The sequence below is a fragment of the Magnolia sinica genome, chromosome 6 (assembly GCF_029962835.1).
Source record: "Magnolia sinica isolate HGM2019 chromosome 6, MsV1, whole genome shotgun sequence".
Taxonomy (NCBI): domain Eukaryota; kingdom Viridiplantae; phylum Streptophyta; class Magnoliopsida; order Magnoliales; family Magnoliaceae; genus Magnolia; species Magnolia sinica.
Window position 1 is genome coordinate 7,781,947 of NC_080578.1, and position 18,136 is coordinate 7,800,082.

The 18,136-nt window shown below is 40.3% G+C and overlaps 1 protein-coding gene across 1 annotated transcript; it reads right to left on the bottom strand.

Moving 5' to 3' along the window:
- Positions 1-1,363: 1,363 nt before the first annotated feature.
- Positions 1,364-11,358, bottom strand: LOC131248151 (ribose-phosphate pyrophosphokinase 1). Its single transcript, XM_058248236.1, has 9 exons — positions 10,897-11,358; positions 10,084-10,251; positions 8,246-8,494; positions 7,728-7,871; positions 7,405-7,572; positions 5,452-5,521; positions 3,981-4,062; positions 2,271-2,430; positions 1,364-1,818 (listed from the first exon to the last, which is right to left on the bottom strand). Exons 1-9 carry the CDS (start codon positions 11,011-11,013, stop codon positions 1,780-1,782), a joined length of 1,197 nt encoding a protein of 398 aa, XP_058104219.1. The 5' UTR covers positions 11,014-11,358; the 3' UTR covers positions 1,364-1,779.
- Positions 11,359-18,136: the final 6,778 nt, after the last annotated feature.

Sequence of the window (18,136 nt, forward strand, 5' to 3'; positions counted from 1 at the left end):
TCTAGCAACCACCACATCAGCACTCCGCGAGACAAATGTGAACCGGTTATTTTGTGGTTTTGAACTATCCTTTTACAGTCTATTGGTCAATGGTTAAAGATCACCCCATAAATGATTCTGGACCCATCCATGGTTGGATCCACCAGATGAACGGTCTGGTTGCATGCGCATGTACACTGCCAGCAGAATTAGATATACATGAAAAAGGATAGAAAAATGTAGTCTCCATCTACAACACTAAACAAGGAAGCATTCCCTGTCAAATATGCTTTAAAGATCAACAAAACTAATCAATCACCCATGCAACGGCCTCACAAGATCTACACACTTGGTTACAAATCCAGAATTTCAAGGATCTGCAGAACTTATTTATGCAGAAATCTCCAGCACCAATGCCCCAAAACAGAAAGGCCACAAGTTAACAAAGCCACCCATTGAGCTGAAATTTCAAAAGCTTATCATTATGATCTTTCACCCTATCGTCTACATGTTGCGTCGTTGTCATCATCTAAGCCTTATCCCAACAAACTGGGGTTGGCTACATGAATCCTTTTCGGCCATTCCGCTCTATCAAGGATCATAACTTCAATTAGACCATAGGTTCACATCCTTTCGGGCCTTTCCCTTGCCCTTTTAGAGCCTTCAACTTCAACTTTCTCCTAACCGGCGCAGTCCTTGGTCTCCATTGTATGTGACCAAACCATCAAAGTCTATTTTCCCTCATCTTATTACCTATTGGTGCTGATCCTAAATTCCCTCGAATGCATGTTGCATGCGCTGGTATATTGCGCCAACTAAGACATTCAAAACCCAAATGACAAAGCAGACCCATGACCCTCTCTCCATGACAGTAAACCTCATGAATTGGGTTTTTTTTTTTAAATAAAATAAATTAAAATAAAAACATGAGACCATGAAAACATTCAGATAGAAAATATCTTAAGCTCGGCATAGAGACCGACCTCAAGCCATTAAGCTTATGGAAGTACAATACGATCCATCTGTATGGTTCATACAGCCAATCTCACCTTCTTGGAGAAGTCAACTTCCTCAATTGTCATTTTGCATGCAATAAAAGAAAACAAATGAATAACACCAAATAGAAACAAATGAACATCAACAGGCTCTTAAGCCCTTGCACTACAAGAACTAGGAATTGTAAAGAATATCACTGAATTGGGGCCTTCACAAATCTGGACAAACCCAGAGTTAGGGCCTGACAGTTGCAGCCAATGTGGTCAACTGCACTTGGGTCCCACAGCTCATGGACCACAGTAGCAACCATTGAAAGTATGGCCCACAGCTCACTTGCCAGAATTAAAAAACATAATAGTCCACAAAGCACTACATCAATATATTATGCTTGCCTATAAACCAAGAAAGCCTATATATAGCATCTGCCGATCAAGTGAGTTTGCCTTACATTTTAATTTTTCACTAAGATCATAGAGTATCCACACATGTTATATGTAAGTGTCTATGAAATTGGATAACAAAAGAAGATATAAGAGGAAGCCCAATTGCTCTAACAGTAAGTGATCTCACCCCCTAAGTTCCCAATTATCCAAAGAAAAAGGGAAAAGAGGAGCGAAAAGAAAAAAGAAAAAAAAATCTAATATAAAAGAGAAAAGAAACAGAAATTGCATGTCTCCTCTAGGCTGAAATTACTGCAATCAAAATGGCCATGTTTCCGTATATGCTAGATCAAGAGAGAGCTGAGAGGAAGAAGATAGGGAACACAGTCTCAAGTACTTAAAGAGTTTCCACCACCAAAGAGATTCAATCAATGCCCAAGCTGGAATAGGGTTCAAAGGTACCCTGACAATCAGTAAAAAAATACAACATGAAGCTTACTCTCAGTGCCATGGATTTTATTAATTAATGTACAGAAAATCCCACACACCAATTAAAACAAACACATCCCACCCTCTGGCAAAAGGAACCAATCTAGTTGGTTGTGGAAGAAGCCAACATATACAAAAATTGGAAGGAGAGCAAGTGAAGAAACAGGACATCACTAAGTGGATTGAAACATTGCTATTTTTAGTGGGCCAGATTCCATAACAGGGGGAACAATCAAGGAGGAGTGGTTTCAGGTGGTAGGTAACTAAGACTGAGGAGGGATAAAATAAAAAATAGAAATTGCATGGAAGAAAGAATAGAAGTTTCCGAAAACAGAAAAGAAGGGAGCTACAAAAGATTACAACCCATGTGAATTGAGCAAAGGACCTGATTGCATTAATAATCGATCACTTAAAAATGCTACTCACAGAGCAGTCATCATGAACACGCCAAATGGTCTCGCCCAATAGGTTTGCTACCGACAGAACCGTAAGCTGAGGGAAATAATTCTGCTCCAACACAGGGATGGTGTTTGTGATGATGACTTCTTGAAATAGGCCACTAGACAGTCTCTCAATTGCAGGAGGGCTGCAGTAAAAAGAAAGAAAAATAATCATAAACAAATAGATAGAAAGATGCAGACAGATTTAAATATCAGTATCAATGCATGTATCACAACGTTGGGATATTGAAACAAATCAGTATTGCATAGGAAATATCATGTGTCAGGGAATCTATTTCTAATTGTGGGAAACATCAGGAAATGATGGAATTTTCCAATAAAATTTCAGGATATGTTGCAAGAGACATGATTACACACTTCGAAGTCAAAAGATCACAAAAAACAAGTATGCACTACAAGTTTATTTTGTATAGGGTCCTAAACCATGCGTTGTCTGATAGAAGTGATGCAATTATATCCAAAATGAGTTTATATAATTCATAAATCACAAATATGAGTAGGAAAACATATTCCCCCAAACAAATTTGGGAGAGAACAGATTTTGTGTTTTTTTCCCAAAAGTTGTTCAAATTACCGGTGGGAACATGTATAGCAATGTATTGCTGATACATATCACAATATATCATGTATCATGAGTTTTTGGGAAAATATCACAAATGTATTGATATATCGTGATATATCAGCGATGCACTGCAATATTTTGTGTGATACAGGAATTTAATAACTCCCCCTGTATATTGTATTAGCCAAATGCAACATCAATAGTATCAGCCGATATATCAGCCAACACAGTCGATCTTTAAATCATTGGATATAGATAGCAAAGTATACGCAGTCTTAAGTCTATGCACTACATGGATACAAATATTGTGAGTCAAATAGCAAATAAAGTATGATTTTCTATCCTACACCCATAACTTTCCTTTTTATTCTCCTAGAGTTTTGGTTGGCTAGGACGATGGTTAATAACGGTTTGATGTGTGCATCCAAAAAGGCCTGCAAGCAGTTCTGATCCCTTCAAGATCAACTTGGCAAGTGTAGTTTTGTAAGCATGGTTGGTTAACCTTTCAAGCCGGGCAGGGAGTGCAGATTAGATACAGAGGAAGAATCATCCTTCTTCGCTTGCAGGATTATGGTCAGCTTAAAGGAATGCAAGCGCGCAACAAAAGAATTTTTGCAAACAAAGAAAAACAGGAGAATGTCTTCCAAAGAGCTAAGCAGAGGGTCGACAATAGGGCATTGGGTCTCAATGTATTTCATGGTCATAGTAGGGGTGTGTTTAGATGAGAGTTTGGATGAGATCTTGAACTTTTTCCAGTTAGATATCCCTCCTCATCCAAGTAGTCTGGTCTAGCCTATTGGATCTCTTTTGTATCACCTTTTCCTGAATAAATTTACTGTCGCCTTTCAAATAAAATTGTATGGTTTGTCAACCATCTTTTCAATCTTACATGTCATTTAGGATTTTTCATATGATTCCACCCAAAAAATGGGAAGACTATCATAATTTTCATAGATTATCGAACTGTTTTCAAGAAGCTGAAGACAGGATATATACTAGGATTTTTCATATGATTCCACCCAAAAAATGGGAAGACTATCATGATTTTCATAGATTATCGAACTGTTTTTAAGAAGCTGAAGACAGGATATATAATAGAAAGGATACAAATACCTAAAGACAGCATGTGTGCTGCAAGCATAGACTTCCCTGGCTCCCTCCTGATGTAATAAAGCAGCACCTTTTGCAATAGTACCTGCATTCACAAGCAACTAGCAATTAGAACCACTTTCAGAGGAACAAAACAACATCGACCAAGGAGTAAATAGCTAACCTACACTCACTAAATCCTAAGGGTATGATCTCCAATGGACACATAAGGAAACGCACAGGATAGCAGTGACGCACACGTTTAGCCATGCCAACAACTCCACATCAGAAAATCACCCCTAATTGGTAGATTACAAAAGAAAAAAAGAAGGGACACTCGTCACATGAGGAGTTTGACAGGTGAATTTTAGAAGTCAGATTCGACACCACGTCTATACAGACACACACACACACACACACACACACACACACACACACACACACATTAAATAGTACATTATGATTATATTGTGATTGTTTATCTGTGAAAAATACATAAAAATAACAACAAATAAATATTCGAGGTATTATGCATTTCTCGGGCTGAGGGATTGTACCGCATGTTCAGGTTTTCAGTTTGTACAACTAGGCACCATGGTTAAGTGATCCAAAACATTGATACATTGGAGGGTGGGAGCTCAATGTGATGGTTCATGCACCAAAAATCCCATAGACGGAAGATCCAAGCTACACATTATTAGGGCCTTTTTTTCTGACAGTGAATATTAGGCCTTAATTGGTTGAATGTGAACTATTGCAACAATTCCTCTCCTAACCATTTCTTTGTTGCCCACTTATTGAAAGGTTTATGATTTTTCAATCTGAGATTTTCTACACATGAAGTAATCACAGGGTGTACCATAAAATCAATGGTTTGGATCACTGAACAATGGGCTCCGATTGTACAAACTGAAAACCCTAACAGTACTGTACAATCAATCAGCCTGAGTATTGTATAAGACCAAAAAATAAAATAACATTGAACAAAAAATTTAATTATATATATATAACATATATTCCAAACATAAAAGATAGCAATAGTAAAAAATGTAGTTAAGAGTCGGACATGTGGACGTGGACACATGTAGACTAGAAATTTTTTAAAAAGTGCTGTGTCCTTTTTTGCTAGCTAAACATCAAGTTCTAAAACTGCAGCAAGCAACACTGGCAAATATTTCATATAAGAAAAATCTTTGAACAGGTTGAATCTACCAGGATTTTTATTTTTTAATTTTTTGTTTTTTTTTGTTTTTTTAAGATAAGCATTTTATTGAAAGAGACAGCAAAGCTGCCAAAAACAGACAACAGGACACGACTAAAAACAGACACAAAAGCACAAAGAAAAGCAAGGAAACACACGGAAAAGAGAAAAACCGAAAGAAAAGAAAAAAGAAAGAGAAAAGATACAACAGCCACAACCCTGGCCACACCCCAAAACAGCCAAGCATTCCTCTGCGGCTATTTTCTCTAAAGAATCTAGCAGGATTTGACTCACCAGCTGTGTCAATCATGTCATCCACCATGACAGCAACTTTTCCTCGAACATCCCCTATCAAATTCATGACCTGCAGAGAAAAATTTACATACCATAAGCAGCTCAATATCTTGTATAAATTTTCCACACCATAGCAAAATGTCCACAAAAGTTCTGACCAAGAAGTACCCCAAAATGATTGTTTTCAATATATTGTGAGTCAATCATTCATGAAAATGAAGAGATGAGAAGAATGTTGCTCATAGAATTAAGAGCCAGGTGGACGAAGTGGAGATGTGCCTCTAGAGTTTTATGATGGCTGCATAACAATTAATCTGGAGGGGCAATTTTATAGGATAGCTATAAGACCAGCCATGGCTTATGGGACAGAATGTTAGGCGGTCAAGAACAACATGTTCATAGGATGAGTGAAGCTGAAATGAGGATGTTGAGATGGATTAGTGGCAAGACAAAAAAGGGTAGATTTAGAAATGAATGCATTTGAGGGACCTTAGGAGTAGCATCGGTACATAATAAGATGAGGGAGAGTAGACTTGGATGGTTTGGCCTTGTGCAACAACCAAGAATTGCAACAGTTAGGAGAGAGATGGTTCAAGTTGAATGCTCTAAAATGGCAAGGGGAAGGCTGAAAAGGATGTCGATAGAGGTAGTAAGAAAAGATTTGATGACCTATGGTCTAACTGATGAATGGTCCTTAATAGATGGAATGGCAGAACAAGATTCATCTAGCCAGTAGCCAACCCCATGTAGTTGGATACGACAGACGATGATGATCGTGACAAAGATAAGCTGCCAGATTTATTAGTTATGATATATCAGTTAAAACAGAAAACACGATGAATAAATTCTTCACCTTCATTCAATTAAAAACAATTTATATAATAAAAGAAACAAAATATAAAAAGCATAATGCGCATAAAAGTTGGTAAAACTGCAAAATTCATGACCCATGATTATTTGGGAATTGGGACAGATAAAACAGCAACAAAACTACAATTACAATGTACAAGAGATGGTTAACAAACGCTTCTACTTTTCTAGCAACTCTTCTTACTTTTTCTGTTTTTTTTACAGATTGAAACATATCATACACCTTATCACAACAATCAATTATCACGTGCTCATATTGCTTTCAAACTGCCCCAGAGAATAAGATTGAGAAGTTTAAAGTTAAACACCTCTTTTGGCAACAAACAACTCCGGACTGTAGAGGGAAAGTAGAATAATAATAAAAACACTTGATATTTTGAAAACCAAATCAAATTTACATATTATAAAAAGAGGACGATCTGTGGCTTTTCATTGGAATCTTTAAAACTTAACACAAATAAATGATAAGGATAATTTGTGAAAAGTGAACCAGTTTTTCGAAAATATATCAAGCCCCAAGATTAATGGTTAAAAGAGTGAGATGTGTGGAATTAGGCTAACTGAATAGGATGTTGAAGGGTTGGCAAGAAGTTTCAGGTGCAGAGCTGCAAAACTTCCTTCAAAGTATCTTGCTCTGCCTTCATGTGTGGGAACCCTCTTATATGACTGCGGATGTTGTGGTGGAAAGCTGACTGAATGCGCTGGGATAAAATAGGCATGTCATTCAGGTGCATTCCAGATGAAACTGTGCGTGAAGGCTTACACAATTTTCCCATTAAATTACATGTGACCAATTTATTCAGTAACCAAGGTATCAACCAAATGAGCAATCAGGTTCTACCAACCAGATGGATGGGAAGCAGGCTTGCCCAACGGGGTTCACATGCTCAACATAGAAAGCATTTCCAGAACATAAAACAGTGCATGGAAGCCCCTGCTATTTTTAAAAGACATCTAAAGTGCACTGTAATGTTCTACAAAGTTAGATGGTTCTTCCTGCAAACCAATACAAACATTTTCACTGAAAAATTGAATATAGAAACTAAACAGCATTACTGCAACGACTTGAGCAGATTCAATTACCTCAGCGACATTGTGTCCATGACGTCTTTTGTCCACAATGGCCAAAGGTGCGTCTGACAATTTTTTGGCAAAGGCACGAGCCCTAGCAACACCTCCCACGTCAGGAGAGACCACTACCAAATCATTTGAACAGATAGTCTTGCTGGCCAGGTAATCAAGAATCACAGGCTACAGGAGGCATGAAAAAAGACATTCTCCAATCAGCCAAAACCAATCTGTTTTCTCCTTTAGAAATGCAAAATCTCAACAAACAAGAGAAAAATCAATAAACCCAAATCTATGATATCAATTAAAAATATTATTTGAAGGAAAATATTAATTACCTGCCCATATACATGATCTACTGGAATGTCAAAATACCCCATGGACTGGCCTGAATGAAGATCACATGCGAGGACACGGTTGGCACCCGCTTCTGTAATCAAGTTTGCAACAAGTTTCGCTGCAATCGACTCACGCCCTTGAGTCTGAAAAGAAAATTTTAGACATACTAGGGAGGAAGACATGCACAATACTAGTGTCAGGTTAAACTTCAGATTTACAATATGAAAAGACAAGAAAATGAGGATGCTGAGATCCCGGAAATGCCCATTGCATTTGTTGCACCAACACCTAAATAAGTTGATTCATGACTTCAATCAAGTGAAACTATAAGATCAATTTAAGATTATTCTTATGATTTAGGGTAAAAAGTAGAGTCAAGAATCAGTAAAGTCAGTTAAGTCATAAACATGGAGGAAATGAAACATGTATAATAAAGCTGCTTGGCAGTTTCTTCAACATTTGTATAAGTAGCAAGTATTTTGTTTGCGAACTAAATTGATTTTATTTAGAAAGATACCTTTCTATCAGCTCTAGCATATCCAAAATATGGAATAACTGCAGTGATGTTTTTGGCTGATGCTCTCCGGCAAGCATCTATCATTATCAAGAGCTCCATGAGATTCTCATTTGCTGGAGGGCATGTCGGCTGAACCAGATAGACATCACATCCTCTTACACTCTCTTGCAATTGAACATAAATCTCACCATCAGCAAACCGCTTTATCTTGATTTTCCCAAGGTCAAGTCCCATGTAGCATGCAATTTCCTAGGGAAAATCGAAGTCAAGTTACAGTCATTAATAAATAATTCACAAGCTTTTTAAGGGCCTGTTTGATTTTCCGGCTCAAATGTAATTACCATGTAAATGGGTAATAATTATTTACCTAGGTAATTACCACATCTTTCCCAATGCAGATGTGACAACTTACTTTTTTAACACTTTAATCGAGAAATTTACAACATCAGTGTGGGGCCCATCGTGATGTATGTTACTTATCCACACCACTCATTTGTTATGTCAGCCGAATTTATGGCATGAGCAAAAAAAATGAGGCAGATCCAAAGGTCAAGTGGACCACACCACAAGAAACAACAGGAATTGAATGCCTACCATTAAAATCTTCTTGGGGCCCTTAAAAGTTTTGGATCAAGCTGATATTTGTGTTTTCCCCTTATCCACGCCTGTGTGACCCTATGAACGGGTTAGATGATGAAAAAAACCTCAATGTGGGCCCAGTGAAGAAAATAACTTTCAATGGTGGACGAATTAAGGCCACTGTTTCCTTTAGTGTGGGCCATTTGAGTGTTGGATCTGCCTCATTTTTCCGTTCACGATCCAAAATATTCTAATAAAATAGATAGACGGTGTGGATATATCATATACATTATAGTGGGGTCCACATATTTAGGTCAACACTTTTGTTTCGATTTTCGAGGTGGAATTACTCTCATATTTTCAAACATGGTGAAAAAGTAATAATTACTTGTTTACCCTGATTTACATGTATCATGGAAAATCAAACAGGCCCTAAGAGGAACAAGATATTTACATACATAATACGAGGAAAGTGTAATCGCCGGATACAGTAAAAAAACCAAAAGATAACCGATAAAAAATTTAGTCATCTATTTCAGCCTGGAGGCTTCAGTGTTTAAGCTGCTAATAGTGGAAGTGCTGGACTCCTTGGCAAATTTTTCAAGAGCTTATTCTAGTGTGAATGCTTGAGAGTGAATACCACCAAAGATCGATAAACACCAAGGTATAAAGTATTGTCCAAAACAAGTGAGTATCACTTGATATGTACCATAATCATCCATGAATGATATGACTGTATCAACCTGTCTTGGCCAAAAACAGCCCGATACAGTGGATACAGGATGATATGACTCCTATCAGTGGTGCATGATACTAGCCCAAAACCGATTTTAAACCATGACACGCACACACAAAGAAGAAGAAAAAAAGAGGGGGAGAATTTGAAGTCAACTTCAAAAATTGAGAGGGTTGTGAATTCTACACACCCTCACACGTGAACAGGGACGTGTTCAGAGTCCAAGCTGCATGTCAAGTGGGACCAACCAATAGTAAGACGTGGCATAGAAACTAGGTGGAATAGACAAGCCTGACTCTGATAATCTCAGCATCCAATGACCATCCATTTTGTCCTCAAATCCAGCAGAAACAACATTAAAGCTACAAATCAAGGAGTGCAGAGTCTTCCAAAGAAAAACAGTCAGACTAATGCTAATGACGGTATACAAAAATGTATTGGGGTCAAATAGGCAAGCCCAATTAAGTAAAAAATTGGGTGAGATTGTAGCATCATATGGACTAGACTAACCAAAAGTATTTACCTGAGAAAGCAAGGGATTCGCTGTGCCTGAGAAGATGCGCAACCTCGTGTCATTCTTTCGAACAGTTTCTTGTTTCGAAGACAAGAACCCAGCCAAGCTTTGATCGTTAAGGACCGGAATGCAAGGCTTCCCATTATCAAACTTCAATGGCTCAACCAGTTGGCATCTCTACCAGAAGGGGAAAAAAACAACAATCAAATTACAGAATTCGACAACCTGCCATTGGATAAACTATCAATCAGGGCCGTTCACGTCATCATGGGCCCCCAACCACTGTGCCAAAGTTTCACCAATCAGATGATCCAAACCATACAACATTTGGCCTCTTTTGTCGTAACCATCCATTTCGTAGTCCACCAATCAAACGGTTGGGATCGTTCGATCAGGGGTGCCTCATGATAGATATGGCCAATCCAAGGTGGGACACACCATCTGGACAGTCTCGATTGGATTCAACTGACGAAACTCCCCTCTATCAAAACTGATTCAAAATAACCTCAAGAAGAGGGAGATCCAACTTTTCTTTCCTATATCACCAAAATTCCAACTTCTCTGCAATTCGAATTTCAGGAAATCGCAAGAAATGATGAAAAAAAAAAAGAAGAAGAAAGGGAATCATATCCAGTCCATTTTTTACGCTACACTCCTTCAGTACCAAAAGGAAGCTACTCAAGTACCAGAAGAAGAAAATGGGGTGCGTGCATCAAAATCAGGGGGCCAAATAACATTTCAAGATATAAAAGAAAATGCGGAAGCAAAAAAGAAAAGAAAACCCATGATACGAGAGGGTAACGGCGGAGAAGAAGCACAAACCACGGGAGCGTTTCGGGCAGAGAATCGGCATCGGTACTCGTTTGAGACAAAGCTTCCGAAGGTGGGAGAAGTGCGAGAGATCAGAGAAGAAGACGTGGAAAAGACAAGGGAAGCCATTTCCAAGGATTTTGATTTCAAATGAGAATTTATAGAGATAGAGAGATATTCTGGGGGTTAGGGTTTCGTGTGATTTTGAACAGAGATCGTGGACCTACGAGAAAGGACTTTGAATTTCAGCTCCCATGGTCTTTCACGCAAGAAAATGGGGCCTTGAGAGAGAGAGAGAGAGAGAGAGCAGTGTCATTGGATTACTCGGCTGCTATAAAGTAATCGGGGAATCCTCGGGGATATCACTGGCCGTAAAGCCCTCATCGAGACGAAGATTCTACACATCGGCAACTCCTCGGCAAAAGGATGCGTGCGTCGCGTCTGACACTCATCCTGTTTAACTCGCTCGATTGCGTCCACATGGGTGAATTCTAGAGTGATCTGAACTTTTCATCTGTTTTTTCCTATATTAGATTTATTTTATATATAACTATTTCTCTGATGGATCGATATTACTCCTTATTTATCTCATTTGAATGCAGACGGTTGGTTGTTTCATTTCAGCTGTCCCTCCAGTAGCCAAATCGGACATAAAGATATTCGAGGGAAGTGGTTTTGCGAGCATATTGTTCACGTTGTGGGCTCCACAAAGGACGGCTCGGATCATACGTCCATGGCCTGTCGACGGACACAAGGGACCCAATTCACAAGGTAGATGATGCCTTAGAGCAGGAAAACTAAAATGACGTACAGACATATTGCTACGTTACACGTGCCAGGGTCATCCTTCAGTCAGGATTGTCCATCTGGGAGGAACCATTGTGAATGGCAGTTGATTCAAGAGATGGACAGATCGGATGATCTTAACCGTATAAACAGCGGCCTTCAAACCGATGGTGGGAAGAAAAACAGTTAATGGCCAACTAAGCGCTTAAAGTAAAGATAAATGATGGTTACAGTCCTACTGAAGCGTTATTTAAGGAATTTTGACCATCCATGTTAAGGCCCACTCGTTGGACAGCTCAATGGATGGATAACCAGTCCAAGTGTAATGCAGACAGATGACTCTGTTAGGTTCCAGTTCTTTCGACTTTGTGTCCGTATGATCTGCCGTTTCTTTTCAAACAAGAGTCGTTCTTGCGGCCGGAAAGACTGGTGGGCCCCACTCAATTTTCACCTTGCACCACAAAACTATAATGATTCGTTCATCACATGGACTCTACTGCTCGTGGCCTATTGTCCTAAAGTTATATTGATCAGATGATCCCAACCAGTAGATTGGTAGCCTTGCTTTGCATCTTCTGATAAATGCAAATTAAGCAATACTCACGAAGAGATTGAAGAGGTGACCCACTTGTTAGAGATCCAGCCATATACCATGGCTATCCATGTGAGCATTTCCTATCAAAAGAATTAGGTCAATCTACTCGTTAGATGAGCGACACACGTATGATTAAATTCAGATCCGTCTCCAAATTGTCCATTTCTGACCTTACGAATATAACCCCATTAATAAGTGGATCATCCCATTTTATGGGCCATGGCATTTTCACGGTTGAACGCACCTAATAAATGACCCAGATCTCACTTGCATGATTGTCATATTGCTTATTGTGCATAGATCCGGCTCTTCAATATCTCCTCTCCGAACAGGCACCTGTACCACAACTCATGGTACCGTAACATCTTTCGCGACAACATGCCCCTCGTATAGAAACTCATTGCCATACAAAATGTAGGCCTCGCCATGAACTGTTGATTAGGTGGACCACGCCTGTATGTTAAGTCGGACTATCAGGTGTCAGTTGATCCCAGTGGTGTGGCCTACCTAATGAGCGGACATGCCTGATTTTTTGTGATAGGTGATCTTAATAGTCAAACATACTGTTTTCCTGGAACTGATGTCCTACAAAAGTAGCATTGTGGCGGGAAAGATGGTACAGTACCACAGGTTCGGGTACCCCACCTTGTGGCGGATCAATCATGCGTGTGCGTTTGCCTCCAATACCCATTCAAAACCATTGCGTACGTGTCTTTCCCTCCTCCATCCCCTTCGATGGAGGGATCAGTACTTGATGCTATGTCCTTTGACTAGTTTTTGGATGATTTTTTTTTAATGGATTAGCTTATTAGTACACACCCATGTCAGTACACACACTCCTTGTTAGCCACCCCCGCTACGGATCGATACAGTTTTTAGATGTATCTAAGAAGCAACGACCACCATTTTAATCTTTGGTGAGTTTAAAAGTATGATCATCGACCGAGGATGTTGTGCAATTCGGCCTCGGTGACCCAAATCGTTCATACGATAGGTTGCCTTGTTGCGATGGATGGACAATTTAGTTTGTACAAGTGGGGCTGGGTGACAGCATGGATATCGGGGAAACGAATTGGCTACTCCCCTGCCACCTGCCCCGTGGCCAGTGGTCGGTGCTATGTGGGCTCCAACATGATATATGTGTAATGCAGACAGATGGCTCTGTTATGTTCCAATTCTTCCAACTCTGTGTCCGAATGATCTATCGTTTCTTTCCAAACAAGAGTCGTTCTTGCAGCCGGAAAGACTGGTGGGCCCCACTCAATTTTCACCTTGCACCACAAAACTGTAATGGTCCGTTCATCACGTGGGCACCACTGCTCGTGGCCTATTGTCCTAAAGTTGCATTGTTCAAATGATCCCAACCATCAAATTGATAGCCTTGCGTAGCATTTTTTGATAAATGCAAAATAAGTAATACTCATGAAGAGATTGAAGAGATGGCCCACTTGTTAGAGATCCGGCCATAAACCATGTAGCTATCCATGTGAGCATTCCCTGTCAAAAGAATTAGGCCAGTCCACTCATTAAATGAGCGACACATGTATGATTGAATTTAGATCCGTCTCCAAACCGTCCATTTCTAACCTTACGAGTGTAACCCCACTAATAAGTGGATCATCCCATTTTATGGGCCATGGCATTTTCACGGTTGAACGCACCTAATGAATGGCCCAAATCTCACTTTCGTGACAGCCATATTGCTTATTGTGCATAGATTGGTAGCCTTGCGTAGTATTTTCTGATAAATGCAAGTTAAGCAATACTCATGAAGAGATTGAAGAGGTGACCCACTTGTTAGAGATCCGGCCATAAACCATGTGGCTATCCATATGAGCATTCCCTGTCAAAAGAATTAGGCAGGTCCACTCATTAGATGAGTGACAAACATATGATTGAATTTAGATCCGTCTCCAAACCGTCCATTTCTGACCTTACGAGTGTAACCCCACTAATAAGTGGATCATCCCATTTTATGGGCCATGACATTTTCACGGTTGAACGCACCTAATGAATGGCCCATATCTCACTTACATGACTGCCATATTGCTTATTGTGCATAGATCCGGCTCTTCAATCTCTCCTCTCCCAAATCATAAACTTTTCTTTCAGAACAGGCACCTATACCACAACTCATGGTACCGTAACATCTTTCGTGATAAACATGCCCCTCATATAGAAATGCATTGCCATACAAACTGTATGCCCCGCCATGAACCGTTGATTAGGTGGACCATGCCTGTATGTTAAGTCAGACTGTTAGGATGTTAGTTGATCCTAGTGGTGTGGCCTACCTAATGAGCGGACATACCTGATGTTTTGCGCTAGGTGATCTTAATAGTCAGACATACCGTTTTCATGGAACTGATGTCCTACAAAAGTGGCATGTTCGCGGGAAAGATGGTACAGTACCACAGGTTCAGGTACCCCACCTCGTGGCGGATCAGTCATGCGTGTGCGTTTGCATCCAATACCCATTCAAAACCATTGCGCACGCGTCTTTCCCTCATCCATCCCCTTCGATGGAGGGATCAGTACTTGATGCTATGTCCTTTGACTAGTTTTTGGTTGTTTTTTTTTTAATGGGTTAGCTTGTTAATGCACACCCATGTCAGTACACACACTCCATGTTAGCCACCCCCACTAGCGATCGATACAGTTTTTGGATGTATCTAAGAAGCAACAAGCACCGTTTAAATCTTTGGTGAGTTTAAAATTATTATCATCGACCGAGGATACTGTGCAACTCGGCCTCGGTGACCCAGATCGTTCATACGATTGGCTGCATCGCTACGATGGACGGACAACTTAGTTTGTACAAGTGGGGCTGGGTGCCAGCGTGGATATCGGGGAAATGAATTGGCTACTCCCTTGCCACCTGCCCTGTGGACGGTGGTCGGTGCTCTGTGGGCTCCACCATGATATATGTGTAATGCAGACAGATGATCCCAACCATCAGATTGGTAGCCGTTTCTGTGGGCTCTGTGGCTCTGTGGGCTCTGTGGGCTCTGTGGCTCTGTTATGTTCTGGTTCTTCCGACTCTGTGTCTGTATGATTTGCCGTTTCTTTCCAAACAAGAGTCGTTCTTGCGGCCGGAAAGACTGGTGGGCCCCACTCAATTTCCACCTTACACCACGAAACTGTAATGATCCATTCATCGCGTGGGCTCCACTGCTCGTGGCCTATTATCCTAAATTTACATTGATCAGATGATCCCAACCATCAGATTGGTAGCCTTGCGTAGCATTTTCTGACAAATGCAAATTAAGCAATACTCGTGAAGAGATTGAAGAGGTGACCGACTTGTTAGAGATCCCAGTGGTGTGGCCTACCTAATGAGCAGACATGCCTGATTTTTTGTGCTAGGTGATCTTCATAGTCAGACATACTGTTTTCATGGAAATGATGTCCTACAAAAGTGGCATGTTGGCGGGAAAGATGGTACAGTACCACTGGTTCAGGTACCCCACCTTGTGGCGGATCAGTCATGCATGTGCGTTTGCCTCCAATACCCATTCAAAACCATTGCATATGCGTCTTTCCCTCCTCTATCCCCTTCGATGGAGGGATCAGTACTTGATGCTATGTCCTTTGACTAGTTTTTTGATGATTTTTTTTAATGGGTTACCTTGCTAGAACACACCCATGTCAGTACACACACTCCATGTTAGCCACCCCCACTTGGGATCCATATAGTTTTTAGATGTATCTAAGAAGCAACGACCACCATTTAAATCTTTAGTGAGTTTAAAAGTATGATCATCGACAAGGATGCTGTGCAATTCGGCCTCGGTGACCCAGATCGTTCATACAATAGGCTGTGTTGCTGCGATGGATGGAAAACTTAGTTTGTACAAGTGGGACTGGGTGCCAGCATGGATATCGGGGAAACGAATTGGCTACTCCCCTGCCACCTGCCTCGTGGCCGGTGGTCAGTGCTCTGTGGGCTCCACCATGATATATGTGTTTCATCCATGCCGTTCATCCATTTTTACAGATCATTTTATGGCTTTGTCCCAAAAATTAGAGGGATATAAATCTCAAGTGGACCACACCACAGGAAAACAATAGCGATTGGATATCTACCATTAAAATCCTCCTAAGGCACACTGTACTGTTTCTTTGACATCCAATCTGTTGATTAGGTCATACAGACCTAGATGAAGGGAAAAAACAAATATCAGATTGATCCAAAACTTTTATGGCCCCCAAAAAATTTTTAATGGTCGATGCTCATTCAACACTATTTCCCCTAATGTGGTCCAATTGAGATTGGAATATACCTCATTTTTTGTCTCATACCCTAAAATAATCCAAAAAAAATAAATGGACCACGTGGATGAAACACATAAATTATGGTGGGGCCCTCAGAGCACCAACCAGCAGCCATTGGCTGGGGTAGGAGTAGCCAATCCGTTTCTGGATATCGAACATGGTAGTGGGAAGCGGATTGGCTGGTGTACCGTACACTAGCGATATGGCTGGTGTGATGAAGTCACCAAGTTCTGCGGGTCCCATTATGAGTTATGTGTTATATCCCAACTGTCCTTTCATTTGGCGAATTCGTCCTAATACTTGAACCAACAAATAAGATAAATCCAAAGATCTAGTGGACCACAATGTAAAAAGCTGTTGAGGATTGAACGTATACCATTGAAACCCTTTTAGGGTCACAGAAGTTTTGGATGGATATGATATTTGTTTTTCCTTTTCATCCATGTCTGCGTGACTTTATGAAAAGATTGGACGGAAAATAAACACTATGGTGGGTCCTACGAATGTTTTAACGATGAGAATCATTGTCCCCACTGCTATTTCTGGTGTGGTCCACTTAAGATCTTGATATGAATGCTCTAGAATGATCTCACAGAATGGATGAACGGTGTGGATATAATAAATACATCATTTTGGGGCCAAGTAACTTTGATATACTTTGAACCGTTATTATAACTGGGAGCTCAAGGAACTGCAGCGCTCGTCTTCACATGACAGGTACCCACACCAGCCGTGTTGCTGGTGTGTGGTACACCAGCCAATCCGCTTCCGCGATAGTGACCCCTCCTGATCTCGGTACTGGTCGGTGCAGTGGCCTCACCATCGTGTATGTATTTCATTCACTCCGTCAATCTATTTTACCAACCCTAAAATGAGGTAGATCTCAATCTTGGGTCAAACACAGCACATAAAGCTGTGGTAATTAGGTGCCTACTATTAAAAGCTTCCAAGGGCCCATTGTAATGTTTACTTGCCATCTAACCTATATTAGGTCACACTAACTTAGGAAAACACACACCCAGATCCATAGCTCAACTGGCAGACTGAGTGGAGATACCTCGTTTCAACACTTGAGGTCTTGGTATCGATCCCTAGCGGGGTTGGCTAAAAAAAATAAAAAAAACTCAGGAAAACACAAATATCAACTTGATATGAAACTTTTTTAACTCTTAGATAGCTATTAATAGCGTCCAATTGCCACGGTTTCATGTGAAGTAATCCAGATTTGGATTTGCCTCATTTTTTGGGTCATGTCATGAAATGAGTTAGGAAGATGGATTAACCACGTTGATAATGTTGATAGATGTCATAGATCTATAAATTCAATAGTCTGTTGACGTTATGTTGGATGCCACTGAGTTGGCTTCGATGCCATTGAAAATATCCGAAATAAATCGAATTGATTGTTGGACGCTTTAGGTGCCCTTTTCGAAGTTAACAAATTCCGTTCGATGCCATCAAAGGTCATTTGATACCATCGACGATTGTTCAATGACATCGAAGGCTTGGTCAATGTCATCAGTAAAATTCAGATTTTCATGTTTGGTCGTTGGAACGTTTTGGTATTATTTTGATGTTATTAAAGTGAGTTCGATG

Bases quoted from the DNA above. Each gene is read 5' to 3' on its own strand.
- LOC131248151 (XM_058248236.1), bottom strand. From the start codon at position 11,013: ATGGCTTCCCTTGTCTTTTCCACGTCTTCTTCTCTGATCTCTCGCACT. The intron at 2,431-3,980 runs GTATTTGTATCC...TTTTTACTGCAG, and splicing joins AGCACACATGCTGTCTTTAG to CCCTCCTGCAATTGAGAGAC. The intron at 1,819-2,270 runs GTGAGTAGCATT...ACTGATTGTCAG, and splicing joins GTGTTCATGATGACTGCTCT to GGTACCTTTGAACCCTATTC.